General features: G+C 37.8%; 1 protein-coding gene across 1 annotated transcript; it reads right to left on the bottom strand.

The window, feature by feature from the left end:
- Positions 1-6,724: 6,724 nt before the first annotated feature.
- Positions 6,725-15,714, bottom strand: LOC124159773 (integrin beta-PS-like; the record flags this gene model as incomplete). Its single annotated transcript, XM_046535690.1, has 5 exons — positions 6,725-7,986; positions 13,014-13,153; positions 13,801-13,947; positions 14,767-14,896; positions 15,403-15,714. Coding segments are annotated over 5 exons (795 nt in total), but the record flags the coding sequence as incomplete, so codon positions are not given.
- Positions 15,715-22,070: the final 6,356 nt, after the last annotated feature.

Genomic DNA, 22,070 nt, shown 5'->3' with positions numbered 1-22,070 from the left:
TTAATGCATGCCTTTTTAATGCTGTTTGTCGATATGTCAAGTACTATATTGCAAAATTTGGGAATAAATGGGTCACTCAGCGCTCATCGCCGGGCTGTGGGCTCTGAAAAAGCGATAATATTGCGTTCGAAGGGGCCACACGAATCAGACTTCGGCAATACGGACTTACGGAGCATCTTCTGAATATTGGTCGGACGAATGTCGAGTGGGAGAATGCGGAAGGAGAGGGCGCTCGTTCGAACTTCGGTCAACCCTCAACTCTACCACCCCCGTCACCAACCCCCCGGCATATGTATGCACCGAGGCTGGCCATTATAGCCGACCGAGGCACATAGGACGAATGAGTATAAGAACGTATGCACTCTGGATTTATGCGGCGAGATGGCCGCGAATGAAATTTTCCCCGCCTTGTCCGCATTCTCCGACCATTTGCTGCGCTCGCCACAATTGAGATAAGGAGAAGATTTCCACTTCCTCGCGCCGTGTACTTGGCTGCGCAGATATCATCGACGGTGGCGTATCGCAATGCGTTAAAGCAAACACCACTTGGCCGTTGGCGCAGAGGAGAACATTAACCGTCTCCCGATTTCTCCGGTCGAGGGAAATTTCTTGACTTAATCTGGAGAAAACAAGACGCGTAATCGTTCGAAATAAATGGCCCAACTTACGCTAACTATGGAACATTCTCGCTCAACTTCTAAGTGATATTTCTTCGGGTTATCAATTGACAGGAACGCGCGATGCGCTTCCAAATGCGATAACAGATGGCACTTTGCGCAAGCTTTATTTCTCGGCAGATGTTGACTTGTTTATAACTTTTTTCTCGCTGTATACGTGCAGTAATTCCGAAAGTAGTCGTTCTATTATCTCCGTTTCAAGGGCGAACCTAGCTCTTTTATTTTGTTCTTACACTTAAGTTGTACTCATGTATTATATTATATCCGTTGCCGTTTTAATTCAGGTAGGTATTTTTTGGTAAATGGCAGTGGTCTTAAAGTTTAGTTACTTTCGTGATCCTTCTAAGTCTCTCTCACTACTGAGCCTTTTCATGACGCACTGAAAGATAGCTATACTCAGTTGCTCTAGCAATTTAGTCCGAGTCTTTGAGTCTACAGCGGCTTCCAGCCAAATTCGTTTCACATCTGTGTCACGCTTTCTGTACGGCAGTAGCGGTTTTTGACGAATGCTTTCCTCTGTATCATTAATTAAATCTTACGACGCCGGATCCCATATGCCTGCAGGATATTCATGGTGTGGCCGGACGAGTGCAAAATAGCACCTCTTTTTTACTTTCTCATCGAAAAATCTTTTCAAAACACACTTGACGAATTCTAGCTTATTTAAGGCTCTGCCACAAATATTTATAACAAGTGTTCCCCGCGATAGGTTGGGAGTTATCGTAACTCCCATGTACTTCACTTCGTCTGTTACCTTTATATTAATACAATTCACAGCATAAGCATGGGCATAGTTGGACGACATCCGCAAGTAATGTACCGCCGTGTATTAGCTCAGATTAAGTTCAAGTCCCCACTCTAGGCTCCTGAAATGAACGTGTTTTAAATCTGATGATAGTATTTCAGTGCCTAGTATTTCATAGTCAGAGTGATCACCGATTTCACGATAGATGATATCGTTGTCAGCAAAGAAACGTATTTTACTGCTATTCGGGAGCAGAGATCATTAACGTATGTAATGAACAAAAGGGGGCCGATTTCGCTTCCTTGTGGTATACCTGATATCACTTTAACTACATAAGAGCCGATTCCTTCAAGAACTACTTTTTGCTTACGATCACTCAGAAAGTCTCGTATACTCAGATTACGGTTGTTTCGTTTAACCCACATCATTATAATTTTTGAAAGACATTTTTGTCAGGTACCGTTGCGAAAGGTTTCATAGAACCTAGAAATAATGCGTCAAGTTGTCTTTCCGATTCGCCAGAATAAAGAGTGTCGTGAATAATGAGCGGTAACTGTGTTTCGCGGGATCTACCTTTCCGGAAGCCGTGCTGACAGCCATCTATGAAGTTATGACCGCCCAGGAAAGTTGCTAATATGCTAAATATTGCTAACAATGATATAGTCGAGAACCTTGCCTATGATAGATGTTAATGAAATGAGTCGATAGTTCCCTGGGTCATGTTTGATTCCCTTTTTGAATATCGGTGTAGCGATATGCAATTTTCCAATGTATCTTTCCTTCAGACAATGACTTCTTGAATATTTTATCTATGAACGGTGCCATCTGTGGCGAACGGCTAACTCCTTGAGGACGCGCGCAGGTATTCCCTCCGGACTCGAACATTTATTGCTTTTATCCATTGTAGCTGTTTAGTAATTCCTTAAGCGTTAAATAGTGATGTCTTTCATCAGTTCCTCAGTGAATACAAATTGTGAAACTACTCGCAGTTTTGTCTTTAGTTCACACTTTCAAATTGGGAGTTCAATGTGTTACCTTTGTCATTATTTTCGGTGAAAAGTTTACCATATTTATCTTATATCGAATCAAGGGGATTTGAACCCGTTTTCCTCACCTATGGTCTTGATTTAATCTGCTCAAGGTTGCGTTTGCTGTAAAAATAATTTCTCCGGAGTTATTCCTTCTAGAAACCAGTCATATAGGTCGAAGTAGGCCCTCCTCTTTGACATGAACGACAGTCTTCCCGCCCTGAGTCACCCAGGTCCCTCGTTTGAAAAAATTTCCTTTCCGCGCGTGTGATTGCGGTCGTATCATCTCGTTCAGCTTTAGTCCGCTGGCAGCACCTGCCGGTTAAGTTTTCAGAATGGTCTCTAATTGCGCGAACGAAAAACTGCAGACACGGAAGGTAGGGCACAGCAAGTACATGGCAAGTACACGCTGAAAAATGATACACTGAATGTAAGAAGGGAAGCTATTTTCTTTCATGGCATTACTGCTCCGTAAATGATATTATTTTTAGGTGTTTCTCCGAAAGATTTTTTTTCACTTCATACATGACGTTAATAAGTCGTCTTTTTTATACCTGTACTCAATAATGCTCCCCATTTAAATACAATGTTCCGATCCTTTTATGAAATTTATTTCCTTCTTTTTTTCTTTCGTCTTTTAGTTCCTACTTTCATCTTCTATGTTGAGATCTTGGTAATAATTATTCTCTCCACTTCGCGATAACTTCCAAAACAGAAATTTTTAAGTACGAGCACCACATTGATAATATTTTTTTATCACGTGTCCCGGCCACAAGCCAGGTTTCACATCCCAAATTTCTACTCGATTACTTCGTATTAGCGTATTTTTTCCTCGTTATTAGAGTCCACTGAGAAAACTTTAACGAGACGAAACTTCAATCTAACGAGAGGAGAATAATGCATTCGAAAGAAAAAAGAATTGCTGTGGCCATGGTTCCAACTCGTTCCATTACTGTACATGTAAATAACTACGATACTGCCAGTTGCTGAAGGTCCCTCGCGACGCTCGTATTTTGTCTTTTTCCCTCATCGAGTTACTCGTTCAAAAATTACGTTAGCGGTGAGAAAATTTTAACGTATATGCTATTCCACACAGAAGTATATAATATTAAATACAATATTTAATTAGCGTCGTATTAAATATACTATGAAAACTCTTCTTTTTTGAAAGACAGGAAATTTTTTTAAATATGCTTAATAATATTAAAAATGTATAAAATTTGCGTCTTTCAAACAGGAATAGTTTTCATCTGAGAAAATAGCTGGACGTATTTTCAAAATTCATATAAGTACAGGTAAATGTTGACTCGGTCCGCATAATATACAAATAAAATTTTCATGTTTTAATCAGGGGCGGTCTGGCCTGGCCGACTTTTCAGCCAGCGTACATGAAAGGTGAGAAAAAGAAGACTCGGATAACTCGAACCAAAGTTTTTTTTTGCTATTGCTCTGCGTTTTCATTACTTGTTTCATTTAAAACTTATTCAGTATAAAGTATCACACAAAAAAATAAAATAAATGTGTCAGAAGATTGAAGATAACCTGATGCTTTTTTGAAAGGGTTATACGGAAAGGTTAGAGGTTTTTTTTTAGATTTCAGTGCAGTTCCAAGGAAAAAGTCGCTAAATAGTTAATAGAACCATAATACATTACTAAATTTTATAAACTGTGAAATTCTCACTCATCACAGTATTTTTTCTTGTGAAATTTCTGTTTTTACTAAGAGCCAGAATAGCGTAAAAATCCATTTCCGAGCATCCGATTTCCTAAACTTTTCCCGGGGAGGACCTCTGAATGTCCCGGTAAGGAGGGCTCCGTCATAAACCCCAGCCCCCAATCACAGCCCCTGGTTATAAGTTTTCCCGCGGCTGAGCTTACAGCCGCCGAGTGCGTCCACCGGGTTGCGGATGGTTAGTCGCAGTGGCGTAGCGAGGGGGGGAGTTTTGGGGGATTTTTAAGTTAAATCCATTTTACTTGATTGGATCAGTATTACAGCATGGTGTTAGGGTTAATCAAATATCCCTCCGAAAGCCGTAAAACTCGCCATTTTGAAGCAGTATTCTTAATTTTTTTTCTGGAGGACGTCCCCCGCAACTCCTGCTTACCCTGGCGGGTATGCAATACCCCCACACTCCTAAGTGTTACTTGCGCCTAAAACCCCCCCTAGCCTTAATTCTTAGCTGCGCCCCTGGTGAGTCGACCCCTAGGTATAGTGGTTAATGGAAAGATCCTGAAGGTATTTTAAAAAGCAGTCGAGGACAAAAAGCGAGGGTGGAGTTCTAAAGGGTATTGGTCTACCCTTGGGTAAGGGCGTCCATTCAAATGATACAGAAACCTGTGAGGATGTCGTGACTTGGAGGTAGGAGGGCGCCAACTATTTTGACACTCATCACCTGGATTAGAGGGCAGCAGCCAACATTTAATCTTGAAATGAAAATTATCGTTAGCACCCACAAAAATTGTGTAACTGAACTGGAGCATTTGTCATTCGAATGGATTTAGAGGCATTCATTTTGACTACTACACTTTCTTTAGCCTTCATAAGTCTTTCATTTCCCCAAAATTATTGCTATCCACCCAAATCAACGTTCGACTATCACATTTTTTAATATTGATTTGTAGTTGAATCTAATGAAAAATACACATTTTTTTACGAAATGGTCTCTCTGACTTCGCTTTATATGGTGGGTCATATGCTGGGATGGAAAATAATACTTGTAAATACGAATATTCAATATTGTAGATAATAATTTTTACTATGCTGATCCTCGCTCATGATTGTTTCACTTACCATTATTCAAAAGGGGGGCTATAGCTTGACAAGGGGGTACCCAGCCACCCTGATGTTTTTCTGGAATATATGCTCAACATTATCCCCGAAATTAGGAACATTTTTTCCATATAAGCTGTTTGTTCACCGCTTAGAGCTATGGTAGTACTATTTCCTGTCCATCCACCACTACCACTAATTTTTCTTAATTTTTAAGCTTCACATTTATTTTGAATGTAAAATATTTAGCATGTGCATGAGCGTGGATTTGCTTATTTTAAATTACTGAAATTAAACTCATATTAATCTCACCCCTACCCCAGAAATACAAATACTCTATGCGTATCTATACACAACCAATCTTCAAATATTAATATGCTTCTTTATTTAATTGTAGGATCATCCCGGACCCAGTGTTTTGAGTGCAACATGATGCACCTCGACTGCTAACCAGAACAATGAGAATAATTTTGAGAGAGCAGTTGTTCCATATGTCCAACTGCTTTTCCGGGTTCCTGCCTGGCCAATTACAATTGCAGAGCTCTTGGTCTTATTCAGGAAAGTGGCCGTGGGCTCTTCACTTTTCAGCTGGGAGTTCATGTGAGTTGGAAATTTATTACATTTTATTGTTGAATTGCTAAAAAATTGATTTCTGTGAAATTGAAGCTGAGAAAATGCTCATCTGACCGCCTGGAGAAAAACCTCAAGGATGGGCTTGTTCACAGATTTATTTAAATTGTTGATTGCGATAGGACTTTAGAAATGAAGAGATATGGATGCATTGCTTTTGGAATGCAGCCCCTACTTCTCAAGTTATTTGCTGCGATGAGTACGCTTCCGCAGATTAGACTCATCGTCTCCTCGGCCACATGCATGGGACGTGTGTGGTTAGTTTCTTGTCGCAACACATGCACATTTTCGTCCCACCAAAATCCTTCGCTTACTTGTGAATTCGGTTTGCTCGATTGAGTGACCCCATTGAGTGCGCTTCATTTCAATGCTGCATTACAAATGTTGTCAATTTGACATTATTTTCTCATTCAGATGTGATTGCAAATTGAAAGATGAATATCTCACATCCCATGTGGCAGTTTTAGTTTTATCACTATGCCTGAATTTAGTAATCCTCACACTCGAATTTTCCATATTTTTCCTTTTGAAAGAAATGGTAGTCGGGCATATTTAGATGTCCCGGATGAGCTTTAGCCAGGCTTCTGTTTGATCCTGTGCGCAGTGCATAGCAATCTGCATTCCATTGTTTTTTGCCCAATTTTGATGAACAACAACATGTGAGGCTTCGAGTGATCATTTTAATTCATTCAAACAGAATAGGATATCGCTACAATTCACTGAGCATAGGTAGGAAGGCAAACATAATTAGGATCCCTCTAGCAGATGTTTAAATCAGCCTTGAATTGATTTTAATGGGATAGATCATGGAGCCAGAAAATCACAAACTTAAGGCTTGATTTGAAATTTATTTTCTATAAAAAGGAAAGAAATATCTAGTCAACTTTTCATTTTATTCATAACACTCACAAAGCATAGGATGATTACAGGGTACACATTTTCATACAACTCAGTTATTAAAATGTAACTTCCAGCAAAATAGGAATTAATTTCAAATCTGATTAGTATTTTGGAAGAGTATGAAAGCATGAACGGTATGATGAAAATTGGCAGTGAAAAAATTAGATCATAGTGAAGAGAATAGGCACAAGATCAAAAACATATGCTGGAGTCTCTTAAATTTAAGACACTTGTCACACTGCATAGGCACTCAGGAGAAATAGTAGAAAAATTATCATCAAGGACTGTAATAAGCTAGATGACTGAAAATTAAATATTTAAAAAATACTTCCGTAATGCAATAAGATTCTGGAAAAGTCCATAAACATTAAGGCACCACATTTCTATAAAATATACATCATTCAATTAAGTCACTTTTCCCAACAGTAAAATGCTTTCATTTACAGCTTATTAAAAAATTTGCATTCCTAAAAAATAAATATTACAAAACTTTTGCAAATTGATAAAAACCGGCACGATCTCAAATTTGCTTAAGTGCCTCAGTTAGTAAAAAAAAGCAAGAATATAGATTTATCAAGGCACTAATCTAATCACTTAATACATATTCATAAAAATACAACAATTGAAATATATCAATGCAGTTCTTTCAACAGGTAGTAGCTTTAGCTATGTTTTTATGAAAAAGATTACAAAAAGTATTAATGGTTGTGCCAGAGAATTAGATCTAAGTGATCAATATTAAATCATTCCTGCCTATATTACACCCATCACTTCATCCTGAAAGTTGCTGAGGCCACGCATCATCCAACTCACCAGGTATGAATCTCATGCCGCCAGAATTCAAAGATATGGGTGTAACAGCTATTGCACTAGGGTGATTACTCACAATTGAAGAAGAAAGTAGCTGCCAAACTAAAGTTATCATCAAAGTAAAAATGTCACTATTACATACATGCCACATACTTGCATACAATGTCACACACTTAAATTTCTTCCATTCTAATCTTCAACTTTCAGCCAGTACACATCACACATCAGTCACACTAAAAATTCAGTCAGTAATGCACCAGAGAACAGATCTGTATGAATTATTTATACCTTTCACTCATCAACAGTCTGACAAATAATGTAGCTGCTCTTCTTAAAATCTCGTATTCATATATATACACCTCACTTTCCAGCGTAAGTAGGATTCTTAAATGTTGAAGTTGCTTGCTTGTAGATTGGATTTTCACCCTGAAAATAGAATTAAAAAGCAATTAGGAAGGTGAAAAAAAGCTGAAATTACACCTGAGTGAGCAATTGACTGTTTTAATTAACTGTGGGCAATTTTGTCCACTAAAAATAACTTCCTCACTCTAGATGGTATCCCAAACACTCAACTATTCACCACACCATGAAACAATTAGCAGAAGCATATCATGCATCTAACCACAGCTAACCAACTTCCTTACTTAATTAATATGACTTAATGTAATATGTTGTGGCGTAGGCTTCTGGGGGAGATCACATGAAGGGTTGACAATCTTTCAGGTTACCATCATGTATACATGCCTACAATAGGCAAGGTGGTGATAATAGCATCCACCTATTTCACCCTACTTTCTCCCTTTCTTTACATTCCCCTATCCCACATCTCTTCCTAAACGCTTCCTCCCTTATTTTTTATCGACATGATCCACACAAATATACAACAATTAAATACAGTACACTCCCCATTATCCTAATGGGCTAATGATGGGGAGAGACGGCACGGATAATCAGAAAACACGGATAACCCAAACTCTCACTTAAATGTCTTGCAAAGTTCATAATTTACGTAAAGCAAACAACATATTATTTATGCAGTTATTTTGTTATTTTAGAATGCTTCCTGCATTCAATTACAGGGTTCCCATTCAAACTAAATTGTAAAATTCACGGTTTTTTCCAGGTTTTCACTGTCTAAATGTCGCAAAATTCATGGTTTGCAGTGAAAAACCATTTCGAACATAAAAATTGATCGAGTAATAATCATCGGTCGCACCTTACCTAAAAATTTAACGAACGCAACAGACGCTGCGAATGCAAACGCAGCAATGAAAGTGCTATCTCTACTGACGTCACATATCGTTTGTAAAATTCAGCTTCGGCTAAAGGTTTTGACTGGGAAAATGGAGGGAACAGGGTGCCAGGAAAGTAAAGAAGTGTCTGATTTTTCGCCAGGTTTTTGGTTACCAGTCTTCCGGCGTTGGTACAGGCTTAAGGTAATGTGTCGTCATGGCACACGGACCAATAATTGCGCTTCAAATGTTGGTGTACAGATAATTGCGTGGGCAGTGTCTGCGCTTGACTGACGTTGAAATATGACCGACACATCAATTTTTCTTTCGATTTGTCAATCGTAGTTCACAAATCAAGTTTCAGAGACTTTGAAGGTTTTACGACGAAATTCACGGCTCTTTCCATGTTTTTTCACAGTAGACAAAATTCACGGCTAATTTACGGTTTTAAGGTTTTCAGGGTTGAGTGGGAACCCTGAATTAGAGCTTTCTTCGCCAGTTCGCAATCTTTTCCATGCAGTGCAGTTGCGCACTGCGAGGCTTGGAAAACAGGATCACTGTGCTTCCATGAATGCAGCTAGCAAGCGATTGCTTCCATTTCCCGAAGGGGATTCTAAGGGAAATACTAAGCCCGGTTTATCCTAGCATTAATGCAGTAATTCCGATGATTTTTCATCCAATTTAATTTTAAAGATCGCGGAAAAAATTGAACGAGTAAAAATCATGCACGGATAATCCACAACCCGGATAAACCACAGCCGGATAATTAATTGGGAGTCTACTGTATTGGCACATTCACAATAAAATTTTCATAATCAGTAAATTCCAAGAATTTATTGGTTAGGGATTAGGAATATGAGTGTATTAAGGATGTGTGAGCAGCAATCATCAAGAGAAACATAATAAGGTACATGCATCCATGAAAATCGTTCCCAAATCTTGCAAGTTTGGCAAGAAAACGTCTTTGATAAACAAATGTGTGTGGCTAGACAAGTAATTTTCTCCAGGCAGTAATAATGTAACATGGTGACACAAAAACTTGCTGTCTGAGCGTGTAGAACACTTGGTTTTCCTGCATGAGAATTTAAAAGATCAAATATTACATAATTCATTCATGTATACAGTGGAACTTGGTTAGTACGTTCCTCCTTAGTACGTTTTCCTCCTTAGTACGGCGATTTCCCTCGGTCCCGGTACCATCCGAACAAAATACAGGTAAAAGAATTTGGTTAGTACGTTTGAAAAAATTGCGCTTTCCTGGTTAGTACGCTCAATTGCTTGCCATGACGCAACCCGCAATTCGTTCTCTAGTGTCTTCTTAAGGGTCGCAAACGTCTGAATTCATGATTTAATTTATTATCATTAGTCATTAACATTCTTCCATTCATTCCACATCTCTTTCTTCTACCGTAATTTATCCAAATGCATTTCTGAATTCTTGTGACATGATGAAAAATAAAATGCGGCCATTTTTCGGGAATGTCTGACTATGAAAAACTACAACCAATATGAAGCCCCAATTTTCCCCACCCCGAGCTCCTCACCTTCTGTTGCCTTTGGAGCGCTTGGGAGTGCCCACTGCTGCGCACAAAGTTCGTGAGTGAGCAATTGTTGCTATTGCACGAGTTATCATGATGAAGAAATGAGTCAGACAATTTCCACATTATCTAAAGCAGTACTGTTCCATAAACTCGACGTCGTGCGTATTTACTTGACTACTGTTGCGGGAGCAGACGATCCTCAGGATCTCCACGCGAAGCTTAGCTTAAAAATAATTGATCTCGGAACGAAAGCAGACGACATTAGACAAATTTGAAAGTAAATTTCAACTGTTTAATATAAAATTTTCTTGTAATTACGTCGTAATCTAATAATCTTGCGTGTCATCAGTCGATATATCGATCGATTTTACAATCGAAATGGTATCATTCCAGAAGCGAATGTCTACGGCTGTTGCCGTAATTTGAAAGTCAATATAATTTTGCCCAATTTTTATGATGTTTAAAAAACCAGTTGACTTACTCCGGGTTGTTGTTATATTCTCCGAGTACGCTGTGAGAAAGAAAAATGACTTGTCTTCGCTTGTCTGAGCTTCACTCGTCCTCGTTCTGTAAATATATATAGGATAAATCACGGGAGATAGACGCCGTAATAATGAAATCGTCTCCGGGATGTCCATGAAAAATTGCGATTTTTATTCACATGGTATTGTTTTTCATATTAGCGCTCATTTTCTTGATTTTAAATGTGAAAAGAGTTCAGGAAGGCGATCCTATGAGAACTACCGATAGTAATTGTAATTATGACGACTTTTTCACTGATTGCAATAACCCCGACTGCTATTATTTACTTTCCTCGTTAGTACGTTTTCCTGGTTAGTACGTTCATTTTTCGTGGTCCCTTCAGAAACGTACTAACCAAGTTCCACTGTATAATCTTTATTAGAATAGCGCAAGTGCCTTTTGTTACTCACTCTTTACTTACTACTACACTTATACTACTACACTTAAGTCACTCAGGACTCTTATAAGCAGTTTGGATGCATACATTGCTTCCATATTACTGGATTGCCACCATATTACTAGAGTTTTTCATTCATCTCCTTATTCTGACACAATAACTATCAATGTTCCTCATTATTTATACATCATGCTAAGCTTTCATAATAGAAAATTAACAAGGGGATTGAAAAAATGGGAATATGATGGAGCATGCATTGTTGCATTACCATTATTGACTCGAAACTCAACTTGACCACTTGCACATTTATGGGTTGATTTGCTAGAACTTCCCATTAAGAAACTTTAAGCAAAATTTTGTTTATTTCAGCGTAAATGGTCCTTGTAAACAAATACTTGATTATCAAGTTATGTAGCCATTTAAATGATACTTATTAAACATTTCCTCATCATTTTTTAAAATGTGTTCTTTCAAAATGTCTCCAAATTACGTTTAACATCTATCTGTTATTCTGAAACAAGCTGTTTTTCAACTACATTTTTAAGTGGATACTTGTTTTTTGGGCTAATGCCGCAGGTACATTCCAGCTCCCATCTTGGTGACGGTATTTGAATGTTTCCACTGACTATGTAGGATCAAATCAAGAAGGGCAGCAATAAAAAATAAAAACATAGTCATGTTATCTGCAGCATAGCAATATTTTCTCAAGGATTTAGCATTTTCATGAAGTTTTCACTACACAGCATTACAGACTTGAATTGTTAAACATAAAAGAATTCACTACACACCCATACATCCTTCATAATGTGCATCCATCTGAGAGAACTATTGATTGATAAATCCTCAAGTTAATTGCTGCAGTTTTCTAGTTATTGTGAGAAAGTAAATTATTTTAACCACCTTAATTCCTATTCATCCCTTAAATTAACCTTCAATTAACATATACCATCAAACTTTGACTAAAATACAGTATAAATTCCCTCAGCATTTGTGTAAAAAAAGCATGAGCAGTGGCGCCCACTTCATGGGGCCTGAGGGGGCCCGAGCCCCCCCAAAAATTTGTTACAGATGTGAGGAAAAATGTGTCAGGCTTGTCAATTTTTTCCAGATATCGAGATTCGAGTGATCATGTTGATCATATTACTCTTCTAAATTGCTTAAAAAACTTGATTACACTACTTATAAAATTTTCCGGGGCAAGGACCCCCCTAATATTTTTTGTAAGTCGGCACCCCTGACCAGCAGTCCACTCTTAATATGCCATCAGGTCAGAAACTGGTCAGTGGCCGTGGCTGACCCTCTCGGCATCCACATCCACTACTAAGTAGCCTGCTAGGTATAAAGCAAGCTAAAACTCCCGGGCCAAGAACATTAAAGACATGAATTTCATTATTGTGCTTATTGTTGGCAGTTTTCTGAACTCAATAGCCTCAAAAGCTCAGTAATTGAAACTACTTGACTCTCAACATTCATTATGATACTTATTAAATTATTATCATATTATTCATTGAAACATTTGAGTGAAGTACCAACAATGCAACTCAAATTTGCAAGTACTCTTATATCCCTACTTAGGACCACTTCACATTCATACTGACCCCTTTTGCAATGGTTTTGAAATGAAAGAATAGAAAGTTGGGAGACAAGTGGGAAGGTAGGATAGAGAGCAAGAAGAATCAATATGTAAGGAAAGTGTTGAACGGGCAACGAACAGGGAAACCCCAGTCAGCATTGAAGTTGTGATCAAAAGGAAATACTCACAGTGTCCCACTTGGCCATTTGCCTTTCTTTCTCAAACTTGGCAAACTCCCTTCGGTCATGGATGGTTGTCAGCACCTTCCACAGTAAAAGCAGCACTAAACCAATCGCCACAATAGCAGCAATCACCATCAAAACAATACCTGAAAAGCAATACGTATGTTCAAAAATAAAACTACATGGTGCATGCTCAGACTACAAAAACTTGCCTCCACAATGTGATATTGACAATAACACCTTAATAATGAATTTATGTAGCTTAATAAATTTAAATACTGACCAAATGATACATACCACATGTACTGTTGATACATACTAATCTTTGATAATTTCATGAATTTTATTGAAACAAGCAAAATTAATCACAGGTTTAATAATTTAGAACAGGGATTTGATGAAATAGATTTCGTTGATTTTGATTTTGATGATTCCACTGTAACTAACATATGTACCATACTTCTGTTATGACTTAGTTGACTCTTCATTATGCTGCTATCACATCATCAATAGCATATTCTGTATTCAAAGATTATGGTTACATTTGATTTTGACCAATATTATGCCAGGAAGAACAACTTTGGCACCTAAGTTTCTATTGATGACATGATTTTGATATAATGAAGTCTGCAGGCAAAGTCAAACTAGTATCATCCTCAAACTAATGTAAATATAATTCAACAAAATAATCGTTAATCTGAAGTGCACTAAAAAAATGACTTTCTTAAATACCTTAAAATTTACTTGAGTAAAACATCATATTTATGAAATTAATATTTCAAAATTTTCTTACCTAGAATAAAAACTTTGGGCGGACATTCTCTTTCTTTCTGGGCACGGACATACAATTCGCCTTTTTCATCGTATCCATACACAAACGAAAAGCGGCAATCATCCTCATCGTAGTTGGGGCAAAGATTTTCATCCTTATCCTCATCAGCTGCAAAAAGTATCAAAATTTTAACAACACTCCTTACAAAATATCCCTTGCATTATTTACAAACAAAGAAATAGACTGACAGTGCATAATGGAGGTGAGTTTACAATGAGGTTCTAAGTGGCAAGCCTCCCCTAAGGCAACAACTTTAATATGGTGGAGCTGAAGTGGCCACTAGTCTTCCTAATCAGATTGTGGGAGTTTAATAGCGCTGTAGTAAATTGGAACTGAAGTTTTTGACCAATTATCCAGAGATTTTTCTCAATGTGGTGCTTCAGTCACCAAAGACAGCAATGAAGAAAAAACCCTAATTATATTTTCAAGATAATTCTAATATTTTGAAACTGCATTCTGTGAAAACTTTCCACTGTTAATGTATTCCACTGTGGAGCCACCATTATTCTGGGAACTTCTTCAAGTTCGACATATTTCCAAATAAATCTAGTGGGCTCACATAAATAGCCAAATCAGCAATAGCAACAGGATTTCTCAAAATAATATCTGAAGGATGAAAATGAGGGGGCTAGAAGCGGATGTAAACTAAGAGGGTTCACACCAAATATTGATTTAACCGTCCCATTCTTTTTTATTGCCATTATTTTGATATGATTTTTTATGCCTTTGATATGATGCCTATGTATAAAAGAAAAATGCATTGCATTCTCAGGGGATACATTCAGGCACTTTTACACTGTAATTGCCCAGTCATGAAAATTCATGAGCAGGAAAATTTTTTTCTTGAATCTATCCCAATAACTTGAAGCAAATAGATATTCAATATTCATCACAAATTTGCACTACATAACCACAACATTGACCCACCTTCCACAATATCCACTTCAGTTGGAACAAATGTGCAGTTGGCTGCACATTCCTCTGGAGTCAGCTTCCCAGTTTGGTACACTTGACACTGGACGCATTCTTTAAATTCAGCACACCGACCAAGACAAGTCTACAGGGACAAAAAAAGGATTTCTTTCAATTAAGAAATGAAAAATTCTAATTAAGTAATAAGTACTTGATAGTTCTCTTACTGTGGTCTATATTTGCTTTTCTATTTACAAGTATAGTTTTGTAATTACTTGAAAGCATTTGTATTTTTAATTTCAACACATTCAATCAATCTCAACATTCTGTAAGGTGAATGAAAATTTTATTTTGGGGGGTGGTGTAAAAAAACCGAATACTATAGTTGACATTCACTCCTTTCTTCACTGAAGGATAAAAAATCCCTATCCCTAATTTCAGCACTGCAATCTCATTTGTAGACTAAAATAAGCCAACTGAACACCAAGGTGCATTTGCATAGTGCTTGAACATAACCTAATTTCTACTTAATGACACCGCCAGCCATTTAAGTAAATGGTGGCTATGATCCATAAATAGAATAACTGTTTCCACTGACATTTCCATGAAATTTGAACAAATAAAAATGATCTTCATTACAGGATTACTCACCGGGCATTTTTCACAGAATCTTCCAGAGTAGCGTCCGCCTTCCTCTTCAAAGCACTTGCAAACTCCACACTCGCAAACACCCTTGCCCGAACAAACTTCTCCAACAGCGCCAGGGCCTCCAATGCCAGGAGGGGTGATGCACGTCTCATTGGAAGAACGGCACTCGCAAGCACTTCCAGTCCACCCAGGTAAGCAATTACACTGGCCGCATGAGCATTCGCCATGATCAGAACCGGAGCAGAGCTCTCCATTGTGGCGATCACAAGAGAAGTTATCGCACTCACAGAAGGGTCCATAAATTTGCTGCAATATAAGAGAGCAGTGAGGGAAATCAGAACATATTCAGTTGAGTCGGATTTTGAGAAAATATTCCAACAAATAGGATCCTTAACACCTAAAGAAACAAGTGTTAAAAAGCTAACTCAGGTTTCCGCATCCAAGGGAGCTTTTCTGATTCCCTAGGTGCAGACCTCATGGTCACACAAACGAATTGTCACAAAATTACAAACTACACAATCAATGTCAAAGTAAAAAAGAAGATAGTTTTTTATTAATCCTTAACTAGTGACTTGCAATTACACTACCAGTGACGTGTAGTCTGGGAGACCACAATAAATTAGGTAAATACATATTCATAAAATGTTGCAATGCCATTTTATTGCTTAGTTTTTATATTTAACTGTTAAACTTATATTTAATTGTATGCATTCCCAATACGAACCAATTTCTCAGTAAAGTTATTTGAAACAGGATCAAAAAATTGATGTCAAAAAGTTGGTAGGCTAAATACAGTAGATTCCAGTTAATGTGTCCACTGGTTACTCAGGACATTCGCTTAATTGGGGCAAATGTTGAGGAACAGAACCCAACTCCTTTAATTTAGTCTTAACAGAATTCTTTAAAGTTTTAATTATTTAACTATTCTAGCTGATTTATTAACACAAAACTGGCATTAAACGGGGTACTTGCTGGTACAAAATAAAGCAAATCATCTACCACAATAGCCTCTTGCTTTTTATATGCTATACATAGCACAAAAGACCCTACGTACATTAGCCCTCCCTTCCATTTTTCTACCAGTTTAATAGAAGTGAACCAATTCTCCACTGTGATATACCAGTGCGAATGAAAATGTTTTGTCTGATAAACCTATCCCATCTGTATCTTTTCCTGCAAACAAACATTCGTTTCACATGTTTTCGGCATCAGCCAAACGCATAATTTTCAAACCTAACTTTGAGATCTTGTCACGAAATTAATTTCGAAACGGCATCAGCACCTGAAGGCAATTAACATTTTATAAATGCAAGCAGCGAATAGCAGCACTTGAAGTTTTTATTTACTAGAAAGAAAACCCAGAAATTGGATCCACTAGGTTCATTTTGTATCTAGTCATTTGATCTGTAGGGTTATTAAAATGGAGACTTGTGAGAAGTAAAGAATAACTATTCCCATGTTTATATTATTTAGAGTTAACATAAATACGACACATAAATTCTTTAAAACATCTGAAGGAAATGTTTAATTAATTCCTATCGAGAGAGACACATGCAAGAAATATTTGTTGTAATCCGTGAAATTTAAGCTATGAACAAAATTAAATTCAAACGAAAGCTAATCGAGCCGTAAAATCTGTTCATTGCAAACAGATATCGTTATGTAGGTTTTTCATGAGTTAGATTGGGAGCCGCTAGAAACTCGGAGACTACATTTTGGGCTTAGATTGCGTGAAATTTCAGGAACACATGTCTTTAAGAGCGACAAGGAGAACATCAACATAAAACTTAACCATGTATCGAGCCCGAATAGAATGATGAATATGCAGAAGGAGAAGAATATAACTGACGCTTAGGTGTAGTAATTCGTTTTCCCATCGAACAAAAAAGAACTTAAAATGAACTTATAAGGAGACTCAGTCGTCAAACATCTCCAATATACACCTTCTTTCCTTTTTTGTTAACGCTGTTATTCTAAGTTAGAACTTCTAGCACATGCCTATTGAGATGACTGATTGCTGCGGAGTTGGGGGTCATAATATTTGTTTGGTACCTCTCTCCATTTCTCTCTTTATCGAGTTATTTTCTACCTTGACGTTCTTCTTTTTCCTTGTGTCCTTCTTTATCTGTCCCAAGTACTTCTCAGGTCTTCCTCGCGGAATTTTCCCTTCAAACTTTCTCACCACTATATCTGTCTCTTATCGAACTTAAAAACGAGGCTATATAAATAATATTATAATGCCATAACATTCGAAATATTTAAGTACCTAAAAGATGGTTATAAATTATCCCTACCTTTTCACGTGAAACGTCTAAAAGAAATACTGTAACAAATTCCTGTGTTTTTTCAATTCAGTTGTTGAAAATAAATATAGAAGTCTCATTTTTACCTTATTTTTAGGTACAAGGTGTTACGGACCTTGAAAGCTCTTTTACGTAATAAAATTGGTTTTATTCCAGTTTTTTGAGTTTTCGTTATCTGGTAGCTCCCTCTGCTGTGAAATAGGCCTATTTAGGAAATTTTACTTCGAACTGGTAGCATGATCTTCCTATTTTAGGAAAATTCAAATATAACCTACGAACTTCGTGGCCTCTGTGTACCTTCATAGCCTGAAATCTTATTGTATCCTGAGTATCATTATTATCTCATATCCATAAATGTAAAAATTCCATCACAAGTAGAATTGATTTAGTCTCATGATATCCTTAGTTTACGATGTTAGTTTTCATGTCTTACTTTCGTTAGGGTCCATTTTTTTCTTGCTTTTAAAGTGTTTTCTTCTTCAATTAGAAGCCCTTCCATTTAGCCTTATCAAAAAATAATGAGGCCCAACCGCGTTTATTCTTGTCATCTGTGTCCCTTCTCCAGTAAGCTAAAGGCCCTAATTTTCCCCACAGTTAATAGTATTTACGTGTAGTAACCATTCCCAGTGTGTAATCATTTTGTTTTCTATTAAGAGAGATACCTCGGAGAAAGGAGTCTCAACCACCGTGGCACGTAAAGGCAGAAAGAAGTGAGTTACTTACTTTGCCGGGTTTCTTATGTGGTTTTGCCGATGAGTGCACATCAACTTGGGTTGTATGAGCATTGTTCGTTTTCCTCACTTTCAGTCTTGCAATGCTATGTGCGAACAATGCGAAATGTCTTTATTTTTTCTCAGTAACACCAATGATTTATTCTTTATGGTTTGCAAAGGGTATGTGAGGGTAAATAAAGGGCTCACAATTATTGATTGAACTGTTTGAAAATCCAATATAGCTTCTTCGCTGTATTTAAGTTTCGAATTTTATTCCTTCAGTGCCTGCATCTAAAGTCCGCGAACCCTTGAATAGGGGCGTGTATAGGGGTGTTTGATAGCCAATCACATTTTAATCAAGGAGGATAAAAAAGCAGAAACGAATACTTTCGCGTATAATTTTTTGTGCCAATCTCATGCCAAGTTAGGAAAATCGTCACTATAATTCTCTGCTTGGAAATCCAACTATCCCTATAAAATCGCTTTTGCTGATTCAAAAATGTGTGATTCTGATTGAAAAATGAATTATTCTAAAATTATCGTTTAAATTGATGGATATTTCCATCACTTTAGCAATTTAGTAGAACTTTTTGCTTCCTAAGGTGTACTATAACTTCATACAACGTATTTCAAATTCTGAACGCCATATTCAATAATTCTTTGTAAAAATCTACATGTAAACACTCGTAATTAAGAGTAAAATGAGGATAGTCAAAGGTGGTAAGAATGCTGGGCGACGGGCCAGTGTGTGGCAGTCCAGTCCTTTCGAGCCAATATAGATGGCCAGGTAGTGGAATTTGTATTTTATTCTAGACCAAAATGTCCGCGACCAGTGGCTCTGATCCACAAAATTAAAGGTTTTTCATCATGTCGGGAGCGAGAGGGATTAATTGTTTGGAAATTTTCGATGTGTCGTTTGAGTGTGGAGGATGTGGAGTGGTGTTTTCGGGAATGGTCTCACTCAATCGCAGAGAAGTCTCAGCAGATGCGCTCCACTTGTGTTGGCAGCCTCACCCGTGGACGGGCGCCGTTGACCTCCGTGCCGCCGCCGCCGCCTTCCTCTTGCCCTCCGGCCTCGACGCACACAAATGGGTTACCCGCGATGTTTTCAGATTTGATTCGGCAGCGGCCATCTCCAGGACCCCGCCTACACCCACCCACAGCCAAACCACCCCCCCTCCCTCCACTACTCGCCTCCTCATCCCTCCCTCCCCTCCACCTTAAAGTAAGGACTAGTAGAGGGCGGGTGACGTCACCATTTTGGTCCCAACGTACTCGAGCGTCTCAATGGTAACGTGGTATTGTGTCACGTGGCTTACATACCATTAGCGAAATGGCTTACAATTGCTGTGCATTTGGGTGACAATGAAAATAGTAAGAGGGTAGCTCAGTGACCTTTCATGCGTGAAGAAAAGTTAAAAATATTATAATATACTCTATTTCATTTTGATCCGTGCCTAATATTTCCTCCTGGGCTCATTGATTTTAAATTTACCACGTTAAACTTGGCATATGCGATGGGTACACAGAAGTGAGCAAGTGCCAGGCCAATCTCCTCCCAACAGCAGATCCACAATTGGGTCGTTCGACATATCTTGATTATTTTGATGATGTTTGAAAAATGAGCAAACCCATGCTCCTCCAATTTCCGATTCGTCGCCTGCTTTCCGAGCAAAAATTCCAGGCGAAAAATCTACATCCACACGTTGTGACAATTATTTACATAAATAAGCAGATGACGTCACGAACTCTTGCGGATCATCGCGTCTCACAATACACTCACCTCTCGTCGGCCTCGCGCGAAGTCCACTAATAGGTCGTTTCCTGTCTACAGTCTTGCGAGCGATTCATTTCTTCACTGAGTGGTTCACTCTGAACGAGTTAATCGGCCGAAACGTTCTTGACGTCACCAACTTATGAAAAGTGGGAGATGACTTTCGCCATTTTTTTATTTTGAAATTCTTTTTTTTTTTTAATTCAACTTATAAGAATACATTTGTACAGTTCATGCGCTTACCTTTTTGAAATTTCTGTCGTCCAAACGAGACATAAGATTAATACAGAACAAGGGAGTAAGCTTAACTTTCAACTATAGGACATCAGGGGCATTTTTCGAGTGGTAGTAACCATTTGAGTCAATCTTCTCGGGGGAAACAATGCCGTTGCACGTGCCTATCTCCCTCCCCTTGAGGTCATTAAGCTGCAAACTGCTCACCCTCGACATTCCCGTTGTTCTTTGTGGGATTCATGTCTGTTTAATGGCAGGCATTTGCGAAACCGAGCTCCTTTGTGAGAGATGAGGTCAGTTGAACACGCATCAGCTCGGGAGTCACAAAAACGCTGTGGAGGTACAAAGATTTCGAGTGACGGAAAGCATTCTCGTTTGGTCTTTATCGTGATTTCTGGGTGGATATTCGGTGTTCAGGGATATTTTTATGATTTAAGTGGACAATTTACGCTCTAAAATTTAATTAAATAAGCCTTTAACTATCCCTAAATTCATGAAAAAGCATTGACCAAGTTTGAGACTCAAAAAGCCTTTGTGTTTGTTATAAATTTTAATGGTCTTCCATTTCTCTTCCTTGGATGGTTAGAACTGATTATCAGAACAGGCGATCATTGTTAAAACTATCATATCATTTCAGTGGAGTGTCAAATACTGGTAATTTAATGTAATTTAAAATTTCCTTTGGACCAAAATATTCATCCCATAAAACCGTTATGTACGATTTCAAAATATCAATTGAATTGGATATGAAATATCAACTTATAAATATAAAAAAAAGAAAGACAAACGCTTCTTTAAAAGGATTGCATTACTATGCATGAAAATTCTCTTTGAAAATAAATTTGAATCCTCTCGGGAGGAAGGTAACATTTTCCAGCACTAATTCAAGTACTCTTTCTGTGAAACAAAATATTTCCTCAATCCCATAATCTATCAGTAAAAGTCGGAGGTAGCTTCTTGGGGTCATGAAATGATTTGCTAGAAAATACGCGCTAAGAGAACGGATTGTTTGAAACCCTAATTGACCAGACCGTTAAATGTATGGGGAAAACTTATGATTGTCTAAAAGTTAAGCCGTTTACTTCAGAGCAATAGGATTTTAACGATAGTTACCTCTCTAATGTCAGTCTTCGTTGAATTAAACCATTTACCTATTTTCTTTTATCTCGTACTACGTGGTTATTGCAGTCGTCATTGCTCTCCCTCAGTTATCAGGGCTCCCAAAAAAGCATATCTACAAACGAAAAATAGGTCTTATAAGAGCATAAATAAATTCGTAAAAACGTTGAAAATGTATAAAAATAAACTGGCCAAGCGTAAGGGTGCGCCCATTAATACTGAGTAAGGCGTTTAATGGGTTAGGAAGGGTTCTATTCGAATCTCGTCAAATTTCACGTGATGGAGATCACGAAATTTTTTCCGCTAAGTACAGTGTAAAATTGGGAGAAAACGGGATATACGAAATACTGTTTCTGCTCTAAAATATGGCGGAATTTAACGGAATCATATTTAATGCCAAGAAGTGGCACAGAACCCACATCGCTATGGCGTATAGCCAGGTTATTTGAAATGATTTGGCGAGCTATTTATTTTTAAATAAATTCCACTTAAGCTACCCTGTTTAATTTATTAACCCAAAAAGTGCAT

The sequence above is a fragment of the Ischnura elegans genome, chromosome 5 (genome assembly GCF_921293095.1).
Source record: "Ischnura elegans chromosome 5, ioIscEleg1.1, whole genome shotgun sequence".
Lineage (NCBI taxonomy): Eukaryota > Metazoa > Arthropoda > Insecta > Odonata > Coenagrionidae > Ischnura > Ischnura elegans.
The sequence above is the reverse complement of the archived record's forward strand: the minus strand, read 5'-3'. Positions and strand labels throughout refer to the sequence as shown.